At 56.6% G+C, this 11,326-nt stretch overlaps 1 protein-coding gene across 1 annotated transcript in view; it reads left to right on the forward strand.

The window, feature by feature from the left end:
• MPPED1 (metallophosphoesterase domain containing 1) overlaps positions 1-8,258 on the forward strand; it is a 64,227-nt gene extending 55,969 nt beyond the window's left edge. Inside the window, 3 exon segments of the mRNA XM_039234907.1 lie at positions 2,024-2,139; positions 4,070-4,183; positions 5,888-8,258. Coding sequence (XP_039090838.1) covers positions 2,024-2,139; positions 4,070-4,183; positions 5,888-6,006 — 349 coding nt within the window. The 3' untranslated portion in view covers positions 6,007-8,258.
• The last annotated feature ends 3,068 nt before the right edge of the window (positions 8,259-11,326 follow it).

Genomic DNA, 11,326 nt, shown 5'->3' on the forward strand with positions numbered 1-11,326 from the left:
GCTCCTTAGCCTGCAGAGAGCATTGTTCTAATCCCTGTGTCCCTTGTCGGTGGCCCTTTTCTCTTTGTGTCTCTGTTTTCACATGACCTTATAAGGCCACTGGTCATTAGATTTGGGGCATGCCCTAATCTGGTATCACCTCATCTTAACTTGATGATATCTGCAAGGACCCTATTTCTGAATAAGGTCACATCCTCAGGCACTGGGGCTTAATACTTCAGTATGTATTCTTGGAGGACAGTTTGGCCCATAACTGTGGTGATAGTGATGGTGGTGATGGTGGTGGTGACAGTGATGGTGATAGTGTTGATGGCAGTGATGGTGGTGGTGATGGTGGTGGTGGTGATGGTGATGGTGATGATGGTGGTGATGATGATGGTGGTGGTGGTGGTGATGGTGATGGTGGTGATGGTGGTGGTGGTGATGGTGGTGGTGGTGGTGGTGGTGGTGATGGTGGTGGTGATGATGGTGGTGGTGGTGGTGGTGGTGGTGGTGGTGGTGGTGGTGGTGGTGATGGTGGTGGTGGTGGTGGTGGTGATGGTGATGATGGTGGTGATGATGATGGTGGTGGTGATGATGGTGGTGATGGTGGTGATGATGATGGTGGTGGTGATGATGATGATGGTGATGATGATGATGGTGGTGGTGGTGGTGGTGATGATGGTGGTGATGATGGTGATGGTGGTGGTGGTGATGATGATGATGGTGGTGGTGGTGGTGGTGATGATGGTGGTGATGATGGTGATGGTGGTGGTGGTGATGGTGATGATGGTGGTGGTGGTGGTGGTGGTGGTGATGATGATGGTGGTGGTGATGATGGTGGTGATGGTGGTGATGATGATGGTGGTGGTGATGATGATGATGGTGATGATGATGATGGTGGTGGTGGTGGTGGTGATGATGGTGGTGATGATGGTGATGGTGGTGGTGGTGATGGTGATGATGGTGGTGGTGGTGGTGGTGATGGTGATGATGATGGTGGTGGTGATGGTGGTGGTGATGGTGGTAGTCATGGTGATGGTGGTGGTCATGGTGATGGTGGTGGTAGTGGTGGTGATGGTGGTGATGGTGATGATGATAACTTCGTGAACACTAAAGGACTATGTTAATGTGGGCTCTTACAAAGACTTACGCTTCAGGGATGTTTCTTAGTAGGGATGCTTTTGTTAGATATAAAAGCCCAATCAAATGGCTCCCTATTGGCCCATATAATTGAGAAATGGGGCGGTTTGGTGGGTGTCTGGTGTGAATTTGACCTGGCAGACTCCCCTGGGCCCTGTGGCCCAGCCATCGCCCTTTGGGACAGCTTAATAGCTACTGACAGCTTCCGAGGCAAGAAGCTCACTGGCTGATATGCAGGGATGACCACATCCTCTTCTGTCATCATTGAAAGAAATACCTGGGACTTCCTCCACGGGGAAGGATCTAGATTAGAGTTCACCATTGAGCCAGTCAAAGGGAATGACTTGTACTGCTCAGTCTACGTGTGATGTTGAGATTCCCTTAATTGGTCGAGGTCCCTCTGGCCCCGTCCTTAGGGCTGGGATGGACTCAGCCTGGCTGGGAGCTTCAGGGGAAAGCAGGAATGGGTGTCTTCCACTCAGAACCTATTCTCTCTGGGTTGAGTCTCCCTCTGCCCCAACTGTGGGCAGGGAGACTGAGGAGCATTTTCCCCATGAGGGGTGGGTGTGTGTGTTCTCTGTGAATTTCCTCAGAAGGGCTTGGAGCAAGAGAGCCCTTTGGCAAATGCTGATTCTTTTTAAACTTTCACTTTTAAAAATTGCATAAATAACATTTATTCATCATAGAAAACCAGAAACTGTTGAAAGTAGGGAAAAGGGAAGAGAATGCCCGTGATGTCCCACAGCCCATGAGCTGGTCAGGATTCTGGCTAAGTATAGGCAGTCCCTACCTCACTCTGAGTTTCTAGCATCGAGCCAGCCCTGATGACCATGTGGAGCCTTCCCATGATTGCCCCACATGCTCAGTGGTCCCCTCTGAACCACCTGCTTTTCTTCCATAGGCAGCCCTGGTTTTATGGCTGGGGCTTTAACCTCCCGCGAGGCCAGGCGCTGCTCGAGAAATGGAACCTCATTCCCGAAGGCGTAGACATACTGATAACCCACGGACCGCCACTGGGTAAGAGCGAGCTGTCCCCTCCTTGGCTGGCCTGGCCAGCGGACGCAGAGCGTGTGGTTGTTGAGGGCCGGGGTATGGTCTGGCCTGTGCACTGAGATGAGCCGGGCTGTCTAGAGGAACCCTGGGTGAGGTCTGTTCTGAGTCTGACCTGCCGTGGCACTGGACACGATTCCCCCCAATGCCCCCCTTATTTCCCAAGCACCTACTGCATGCTGGGCGTTCAACTTGTCACCTCGTGGGCTCCGCATAGCCATTCAGGGAGGTCAGAATCGCTGCCCCGTTTACACACAGGGCTCATTGCAGCTCAGGGAGGTCAGAAGGCAGGGCTGAGCCCTTGACTCTCCAGGCCTGCATCCTGGGGCCCGGATACCTTCAAGGTCACTCTCTAGGCTTCATCCTGTGCACCCCTTACCCCATCAGACACCTGGGGGACCTCGCCCCCATCTGGCCCAACTGTCTCCAGGGCCTGAGGGTTCTACCCTCAACAGCCCCCTCCCTGGCCCCCACTGCCACCGCCCTGGTCCGAGCTGATGTCACCACTCACCTTCTCTCCTGGCCCTGTGTGTGTCTGCTGACCACCTCTGGGGCCCCCTGGCTGCCCCACGAGGGGCCTTCTCAGGCCTCCGGTCCCCCTCCTCACACACACTTCCTGTCCATCTGCATGTCCCTCCGATCCCACCTCCTTCCTCTCCCCTCCACCACTGCTGTCCCCACCTGGGTCCAGGCCAGCATCTTCTGGCCCTTTGATGACTGCCACGGCCTCCCCGCTGGTCCCCCAGCCCCCGAGTCTTGCCCCTTCCGCTCCACTCACCTCCCCGCAGCAGCAGGGAGTTCTCTGAATCCGCAGCGACGCCACATCCCTGTACAACCCTTCATAGCTCCCCTCGTCCTCAGAATGCTGTCCAGACTCGCAGCAGCCCAGACCCTACGAGCCTCCTCTTCCTCCCGCAGCCTCCGCAGAACCTGCCCTCACTCCTGAGTGGGGTCGGGGCGGGGGGTCCCCGACAATGGGCCAGCCTAGGCGTGCTCGCTTCCGGGGTAGAGGGGCACAGAATGGTCAAGCCGGAGGCACCCTTCCCTCCCTCCCTGTGTCTCTCTCTCTTTCTGTCTCTCTCTCCCTCCCTCGCTCCTTTCCTCTCCCTTTCTCTGTCTCTCCCTCCTCTGGCCCCTCTCTCTTCCTCCCTCCCTCCCTCTCTGTCCCTGTCCCTCCCTCCCTCTGTCATCCCCCAGGCAGCGTCAGGTGCCGCCTGCCTGATTCGGGACTCGGAGGATTCCCCCGTCCCCTTCCCACATGCAGAAACTTGTTTCACCCAAACCGAGAGGGGCCAAGACGAGCCCTAGCCGCTGGCTGGGAGTAATCAATTATTCTTCGTTTGTGTAGCCATGTGAGGGTACTAAGCAGCCGCCATATGGAGCGGCTCCGGGAGGCTGGCGGAGCGAGCAGACCCAGACTCCGCCGCCCGAGCCAGGCTGCGTTGCATGGAGTTCGCTTTCATGACTGTGATGTTTGTTTGAAGCGTTTCCGCTCTGGTTCTGCTCTGCTGCCAGCCGGGGAGAGGGGGGGGGGGGCGGGGGGGGGCCCTGGGGCCTCACCTGTCCCTTTCAGGCCTCAGTTTGCTTAGCTCTGTAATGGGTGGATGGCACCCTTGAGGCCGCTGTGAGCGGGAGGTGTGGCGGGGGGCTCCCTTCCCACCCTCCCTCTGTGCCTGGCCCACTCTGGGTGCTCCGCGGAGGAGGAAGGCAAGGCAAGGCCCCAGGTAGAGCCCGCATTCCCTCCCTGAAGGTCAAGGTAGGGTGGGCTCGGGAGAGCTTGCAGGGGAGGGAGGGGGGAGTTATGCCTGGCTCTGTGAGTGCAGGAGCCTATGTCTGCGGGCCCGGGGTGCCTGGCCACCAGGACCCCATCATTGCCTCCAGTTGTCTCCCTGCTCAGGCTTCCTGGACTGGGTCCCCAAGAAGATGCAGCGGGTGGGCTGCGTGGAGCTGCTCAACACGGTGCAGAGGCGCGTCCAGCCGCGGCTGCACGTCTTCGGCCACATCCACGAAGGTCGGTGGGGGGTGGGGGAGGGGCACCTCATCCCCCTTCAACTCCGTCACCTCCTCCCTGGTCTCAGCTGTTTCCGACATGAACGCGTCATCTGGGCAGTGGCTGGCAGCCGGCTCCTGCTGGGACGTTCAATGTGGGGAAGTCGGTTGCCCAATCGGGCGGGACTTCGGGTCATCTGCTGACTTGGACCCCCTGCGGCGCCAGTGGGCTTCCAGCCTGGGCCATCCTGGGGACATGGGCGGAAGGCTCTGTGGAGGAGGGGACGTCGGCTTGGGCACGGAGGGCGTGTTAGGTTTGGCAGGTACGCCGCACCCTCCTTAAGGCTGGCAGCCTGCTCTTGTCGCCCACGTCCCTACAGCCTGTGGAGGGCCACTTGCTTGCCTGAGGCACTCTGGTGGCCCCTCACCTCCACCCCCTACATGTAGGGACATGGCTTTCTGGCTTTGTCCCTGGGAGGCTGGGGGCACGTGCTGTGTCCACACTGTTGGGATGGCGGGGGGGTGCGTTCACTTTACCTTAAGGGGCAGTGGGCAGGGGGGCGTTAGGTGATGGGCGAGGTCAGCCCCAGGCCCCGCTGCCCGCACGCCTGCACCCTGCGCACAGGGCTTTCCTTATACCTCAGCCATCCTCAGCGGAGCCAGAGTGATCAGATTGGCTGACCCTCCCTTCTGTTCCCTTCGAGCCCTCATCCCGCCTGTCCAAGGCCACCCTGTCCATCCCGCCCGGCCAGAAAGCACGTGGACTCCCGTGGGGCGTGGGGGCTGATGTGTTCTTCCCCGGAGCCGTGTCCCAGCCTCCAGAACCTCTGTCTGTGCTAGGCCCGGGCCGCTGGGCCTCACGCGTGCCTGATGCACATCAGGGCATTTTCCAGCTCAGAAGCAAATAAGCCCCAGCCCTTTCCCTGAGCGCCACTCACTGCAGGCTGTTGTCAGGCGCAGCAGAGAGCAGAGCTGCCCTGGCCCCGAGGAGCCCACAGACTTCTGGGGAGCAGATAAGCCATCACAGGCAGAATCTGAGAGGTCATGAGAGAGATGAACAACGCATGTGCTGTGGGATGACCATGATGGCTGTCATTTCCTGCAGCCCTACTGTGGGTGTGGAATGCAGCCCTACTGTGGGCGTGGAATGCAGCCCTACTGTGGGCACAGAATGCCATCAGGCAATTGTTGTGCATGATCCAGACCGTACCCTTGCATGACTGTATAGGCAAAATGGGGGCTCCAAAGAATGGGTAATGTACACAGGGAGGGGAAATGTCCTTTTTGGCTTGGAGGTGATCTGAGCTGAAGGATGAGGAGGAGTCTATCAGGTAGATGTGGTGGGGAAAGAATACAATGGGGGCAGAGGCTAAGAGAAGAAAGTACATGGTGATGGTGCTCGTGGTGGTGGTGGTGGTGATGGTGGTGCTGATGTCCACGATGGCGTCTCACTGAGCGCTACCCAGGTGCTTTCTAGGCACTGGGCTGACCCCTGTGTATAGACTGTCATCTCATTTGCTCCTCACAGCAGACTTGGAAGGAACGTCTGTCATCACCTCTATTTATAGAAGAAGAGGCAAAGTTGGGTAGCTTTTGGTAGCTTGCCCCAGACACGGTTTGCCCTCGTGGCTGAGTGCCCTCCGACGACCACCCCCACTAGACCCCCTCACTGCTCTGGGTCCTGGCCTTACCCGTCAGCCCTGACAGGCGTGTGCTTACCTTCCAGGGTACGGCGTCATGGCCGATGGGACGACCACCTACGTGAACGCGTCGGTGTGCACCGTGAACTACCAGCCTGTGAACCCGCCCATAGTCATTGACCTCCCCACCCCCCGGAACTCCTGACTGCCCCTGCTGTCTCCGCCCTTCCTGCCCACATCAGCTACACATGCCTGGCAGAGAGCACGGACCCCTAACCCCCCTTCCTTCCATGCAGACAACCTGTCTGGTCGTGGGGACCAGCCCGACAGATGGGTTGAGGCCTTGGAATGAAGAAAATCACCCCTGACTCTCCAGCCTCTGTCACCTGGAGTCAGGAGCCCGCGGGTCCCTGTCAGCCGCTCTGCGCTCATTACTATATTCTGCGTGTACGTTCCCGCGTGTACCTTGTCAGAGGACCTTCCAAGCTCGTACTCCCGTCCTGCTTGGGAATTGACGGCCTCTTCATCCTTCTCAGTCGGACGCCCTCGTGGGTTTGGGAAGCTGCTGCTTCTGGAAAGTTCTAGCACAAAATCTCCCTCTAACTGAGGGTCTGTGTGGCTGCAAGCCCTGGGGTTGGGGGCGGGTGGGAGGTTTTGCAGCCAGGGTGCAAATAGCCCGCCCTCTCCTCCTGGGCTGGAGAGGGGACGGGCCTGCCTCACAGCTGAGGCCCTCGAGGGAGCCATGAGGGGCGTCTCAGGAATTCGGACCGCACCCGGCCAGGCCAGTAAGCCGTCTGCCTCGCCTTGTGACCCCACTTTCTTCCTGTGGACAACTTTGTGGACTTGAACACTGGCCTGAATGAACATCCAGGTTCTCGCTTGGAGCCTGGATCCGGGTTGGGGGGGGGGGGGTTGGTTCTACAGAACGAACCACATTGGTGCCCAGGACCAGCTGAAGGGTGTTCCTGAGTCACGGACGGGCCCTGGTCCCGTGCTCTGCAGAGCTCAGCAGGCTGGAGGGTCCGCAGACTGAGGCAGCGCTGCCGCGTGTATGCGCCCATGCGGGTGTGCGTGTACTACACACACACGCACGCACGCACGCATGCACGCACGCAAACACACACGCTTCTTAACTTCATGAAGCGGATCTCATTACCGTCCTTGAATGGGGTTCCATCCCTCGGTGCAATTTCCCGAGCCGAATGGTTCCCGGTCCTTGTTGGTGTCCGTGTGTCCTGTTGACGGGAGGGTGGCGCGGTGGCAGAGCAGGGCCTGGGCTCCAGCGGCTCCCTGCAGGGGAACAACTTCTTTTTTCTTTAAATTAGGCCTGGGGTGGGGGGCGGGGTGGGCTGAGTGAGGGAGGTTAGCCAGCAGGGTCTCCTGAGGGCGAGGCAAGAGATGCAGGGTCCCCACGTGCAGGGTCCGATTCTGTCTTTATTTCCAGTTTTGGCATTTTGCTCATCATGGATATCGTTTCTGAATCGATTCTGATTTTTAAAAGACATTGGACTAAAGAGCATTGCGTTTCTCTCTCCTGCTGAGCTTTCTGGGGCCCCCTCGCGCCTCTGGGAGGAGGGCCTTACTCACCTCAGCCTGGGCGCTGCCCCGGGAGCCAGCACTTCAGGAGCCCTTAGCACATACAATCTCATTTCACCCTCAGGCACTCCTGTGAGGTTAGCACTGTGGGCCCCATTTTAGAGATGAGGAGATGGAGATCAGAGGGGTGAGGTCACTTGCCTGAGGACGCCCAGCTCAAAAGGGGCAGAAGCAGGACTTGAGCCTTGGTCTCTGGCTTCATAGCCTCTGCTTTGCCAACACCCAAACCGCCACCCCTGTAAGGCACTTATTTTTTAAGGGTCTGGTTCCGGACCTCTGCGGCTTGTTTAGAGAGCGAGCCCCTGGAGCCCCGAGGGGTCTCAGTCTCTGAGCCCAGCACCCCAGCCGCCTAGGAGACTGCGACTCCTTCCCTCCTCACGTGGGGCTCCCCACGGGGCGACAGGCACTGTGCACGAGGGGAGGCTGACAGCACCACCGCCGTGACCGGGACCCGCTGTGCTCGGTGGGGGGGCGGGACTTCAGGAGCCCATTCGGCCGAGTGGTTCCTGGCGGCCGAGGATGTTTACAAGGTCTCTCGGGAGCCCCAGATGCATGGTGTGTGCGCACGCGCGGGGAGAAGAAGACCCAGGGCCCTTTCAGACACCTCTACCGGATATCTATGCGGACCAAGCACTATAAACTTGAAAACAATTTTTTCCTAAGGTATCTTCAGAATATGGTGTATTTTTATGTGGAAAAGAAAAGTTATGAAGGCAGCTGTTACTTTGAAAGAAAATTCATTAAAAGTCCTTGAGGTATGAAAGATGATGGCGTGCTCCTCAATCATTTTGGCATAACTTGATTGTGGCTGTAATTTTTTTTGTCAAGCATGTCAGACAATAAAGTCTTTGTAAAAAGAAAGAGATGTCCATGTGGCGCCTCCTCCTGTGTGTGTCTTTCGGTGTCGTGTGAGGCACGGGGTGGGGATGGGGGGAGGAGTGGCATCCTCTCCGCCCAGTCCTGAGTCCTGGATGGAGTTCAGAGGCCAAAGACCTTCCACGTGGCGGCAACAGACATCCTTCTTGTTACGGTATGGGCCAGTCTCAGAGGCGGTTGGCATGGGCTGTTCTGTGCCTTATCGTGGTCAAGTATTTTGACTGCCTGATTCGTCAAAACAGAGTACCTTGGAATGGTCTCAGCTCTGGGCCCTTCCCGGAAGCAGTATGTTCAGCCCAGTCCCTACCAAACCAAGTGTCCAGGTATTGCCCAAGAAAAGCACTGATAGGTATAATGATGCCAGATGCAAAACTACCTAAGTTGTAAAAGTCCACTATTTCCTTCCATCCCTCTACCCATCCATCCACCTGTCCATCCACACACCCATCTGTCCATCCATCCATCCATCCATCCATCCATTCACTATCCATCCACCTATCCATCCACACACCCATCTATCCATCCATCCATCCATCCATCCACTATCCATCCATCTACACATCCATCCACCCATCCATCCATCCATCTATCCATCCATCCACTATCCATCCATCTACACATCCATCTACCCATCCATCCACACACCCATCTGTCCGTCCATCCATCCATCCATCCATCCACTATCCATCCACCCATCCATCCACACACCCATCTATCCATCTATCCATCCGTCCATCCATCCATCCATCCATCCATCCAAGCACCCATCTGTCCATCCATCCATCTATCCATCCGTCCATCCATCCATCCATCCATCCATCCATCCATCCATCCATCCATCCATCCATCCATCCATCCATCCATCCATCCATCCATCCATCCATCCATCCATCCATCCATCCATCCATCCATCCATCCATCCATCCATCCATCCATCCATCCATCCATCCATCCATCCATCCATCCATCCATCCATCCATCCATCCATCCATCCATCCATCCATCCATCCATCCATCCATCCATCCATCCATCCATCCATCCATCCATCAATACACCAATCCCTATACCCCATCCCATTCATAGATCCATCCACCCATGCCACATACATTCACTGAGCACTTCCCATGTGCCTGCCTTGGACTAGGGAGGTGGTGATAGATTAAGGAGGTAGGATTTCTGAGGGATGGATGTGGGGGTGAGAGTGAGGGAGAGCCAAGGATGACAGTGGATGTTGGCTGCCAGTCATGGAAGGGACAATGGGCACTGGAAGCTTTGAAGAGGGACCTGAGCTCTCTTTGGGACTGGAGCCGGAAGTGCCCTTGGGATATGTGGGGGAGGAGTTCAGTGGCTGGAGGGATAAGTGGACCTGGATTGGGGGGAGCCTCTGTGGAGACCCTGCATTAGTGGGTCATAACCAAAGCCATGGGTCTGGAAGAGACCTTCCAGAGAGGTGTGGGGAGGGCAGGAGGAGCAGGCTGGGGCAGACTCTGGGTGTCAGCTTCTCCATGACCCTCTCCTGTCCTCAGACTACCCCACCTGTAAACTGCCCCTCCCCCAGGGCCTCAAAAGTGCCTACAACAACCTGTCCTGGGCCTTGGCTCCCCATCAGTGGGCAACGAGGAGGAGCCCCTTGACCTGAGGTAGTCTTGGCTGCTGCTCTTGACCAATGTGAGCCCACACAGTGCTCTGGGGCAGGGGGCAGGGACCCCCTGTGGCAGCTGCTGCCTCTCGTAGGCCCTGCTGTAGCTCATGGGTCCTTATGCTCTGCAGGGACTCCAGATGCTGCCACTGCTGAGCCATGTGCTCCTGCTGCCCTCAGTGTAGATGGGCGCTGATGCGTCTGGGCTTGGGACAAGTGGCAGAGTGGGTCCCACAGCAAAGGTGCCAGGGCACCTAGTGCTTCAGCTCTTGGTGCTTCAGTACTTGGGGCTCATGCACACTTAACGCCATCTTTGCCCATATAGGATGGGGTCCCAGCTAACCCTCTTGTCCATGGGAGTCTGGTGGGCAAATCCAGTAAGTTATCTCCCCTCCCTCAGTTCACTCTCCAGGAGAGACCGCTGCCCCAGCCCCCTTTATAAACTAGTGGAGGTGACAAGCTCTATAGACAAGGACTTCATCCAGTGCTCTCCCCTAATGCCACCCACAGCCCCCCACCCCAGGCCCGAGCCTGCCTGGGAGTCCTCAGTCCTCCCCTCCCCATCGAAGGCACAGACTGTGAAGATCTCCAACATGTGGGAGTCAGGCTCTGATGTCTGGAAGCTCGCAGTGTACTTTGGAAGGCTCATCGGATCCCAGAAAAGAAGCAGAACCCTTCAGGTCTTTTTTTTTTTTTTTTTTTTAATATTTTTATTTATTTCTAGGAGAGAGAGAGACAGCGTGAGCAGGGGAGGGTCAGAGAGAGAGGGAGATACAGACTCTGAAACAGGCTCCAGGCTCTGAGCTGGCAGTCAGCACAGAGCCCGACGTGGGGCTCGAACCCACGAACCGTGAGATCATGACCTAAGCGAAAGTCGGACGCTTAACCGACTAAGCCCCCCAGGCACCCCAGAACCCTTCAGGTCTTACATGCTTGGGCCTCAGAGCAGAAGAGGGGATAGGCTTGGGGGGAATGAGGAAGAGCAAACCCAGTGCACAGGGGAGATCAGGGAAAATTGTTCTAGAGGAAGGAACCTAGCTGGGCCCTGAACAGTAGAATATGATTTACCCATTAAAAAAGCCTCTTTATTTTGAAAGAATTTTAGATTTACAGAAGAGTTGTAAGGTGGTGCAGACGGTCCCTCTCTACCCTTCACCTCGGGTGCCCCAACGTGAACATCTTGTATAACTACGGTGCATTTACCAGAAGTAAGGAATGAACACCGATACACTATTAAACCATATTCTTCATTTGGATTGCAACAATTTTTGATTAATGTCCTTCCTCTGTTCCAGAACCCCGTCCACACTCAGTCCACACTACCACATCGCATCCAGTTGTCACGTCTCCTTAGGAATAGTCTCTCAGTCTATTCTCACTTTGCTTGACCTTGAACATTTTGAATACTAGCTG

The sequence above is a fragment of the Hyaena hyaena genome, unplaced genomic scaffold, assembly GCF_003009895.1.
Source record: "Hyaena hyaena isolate Hyena2069 unplaced genomic scaffold, ASM300989v1 scaffold_4, whole genome shotgun sequence".
Lineage (NCBI taxonomy): Eukaryota > Metazoa > Chordata > Mammalia > Carnivora > Hyaenidae > Hyaena > Hyaena hyaena.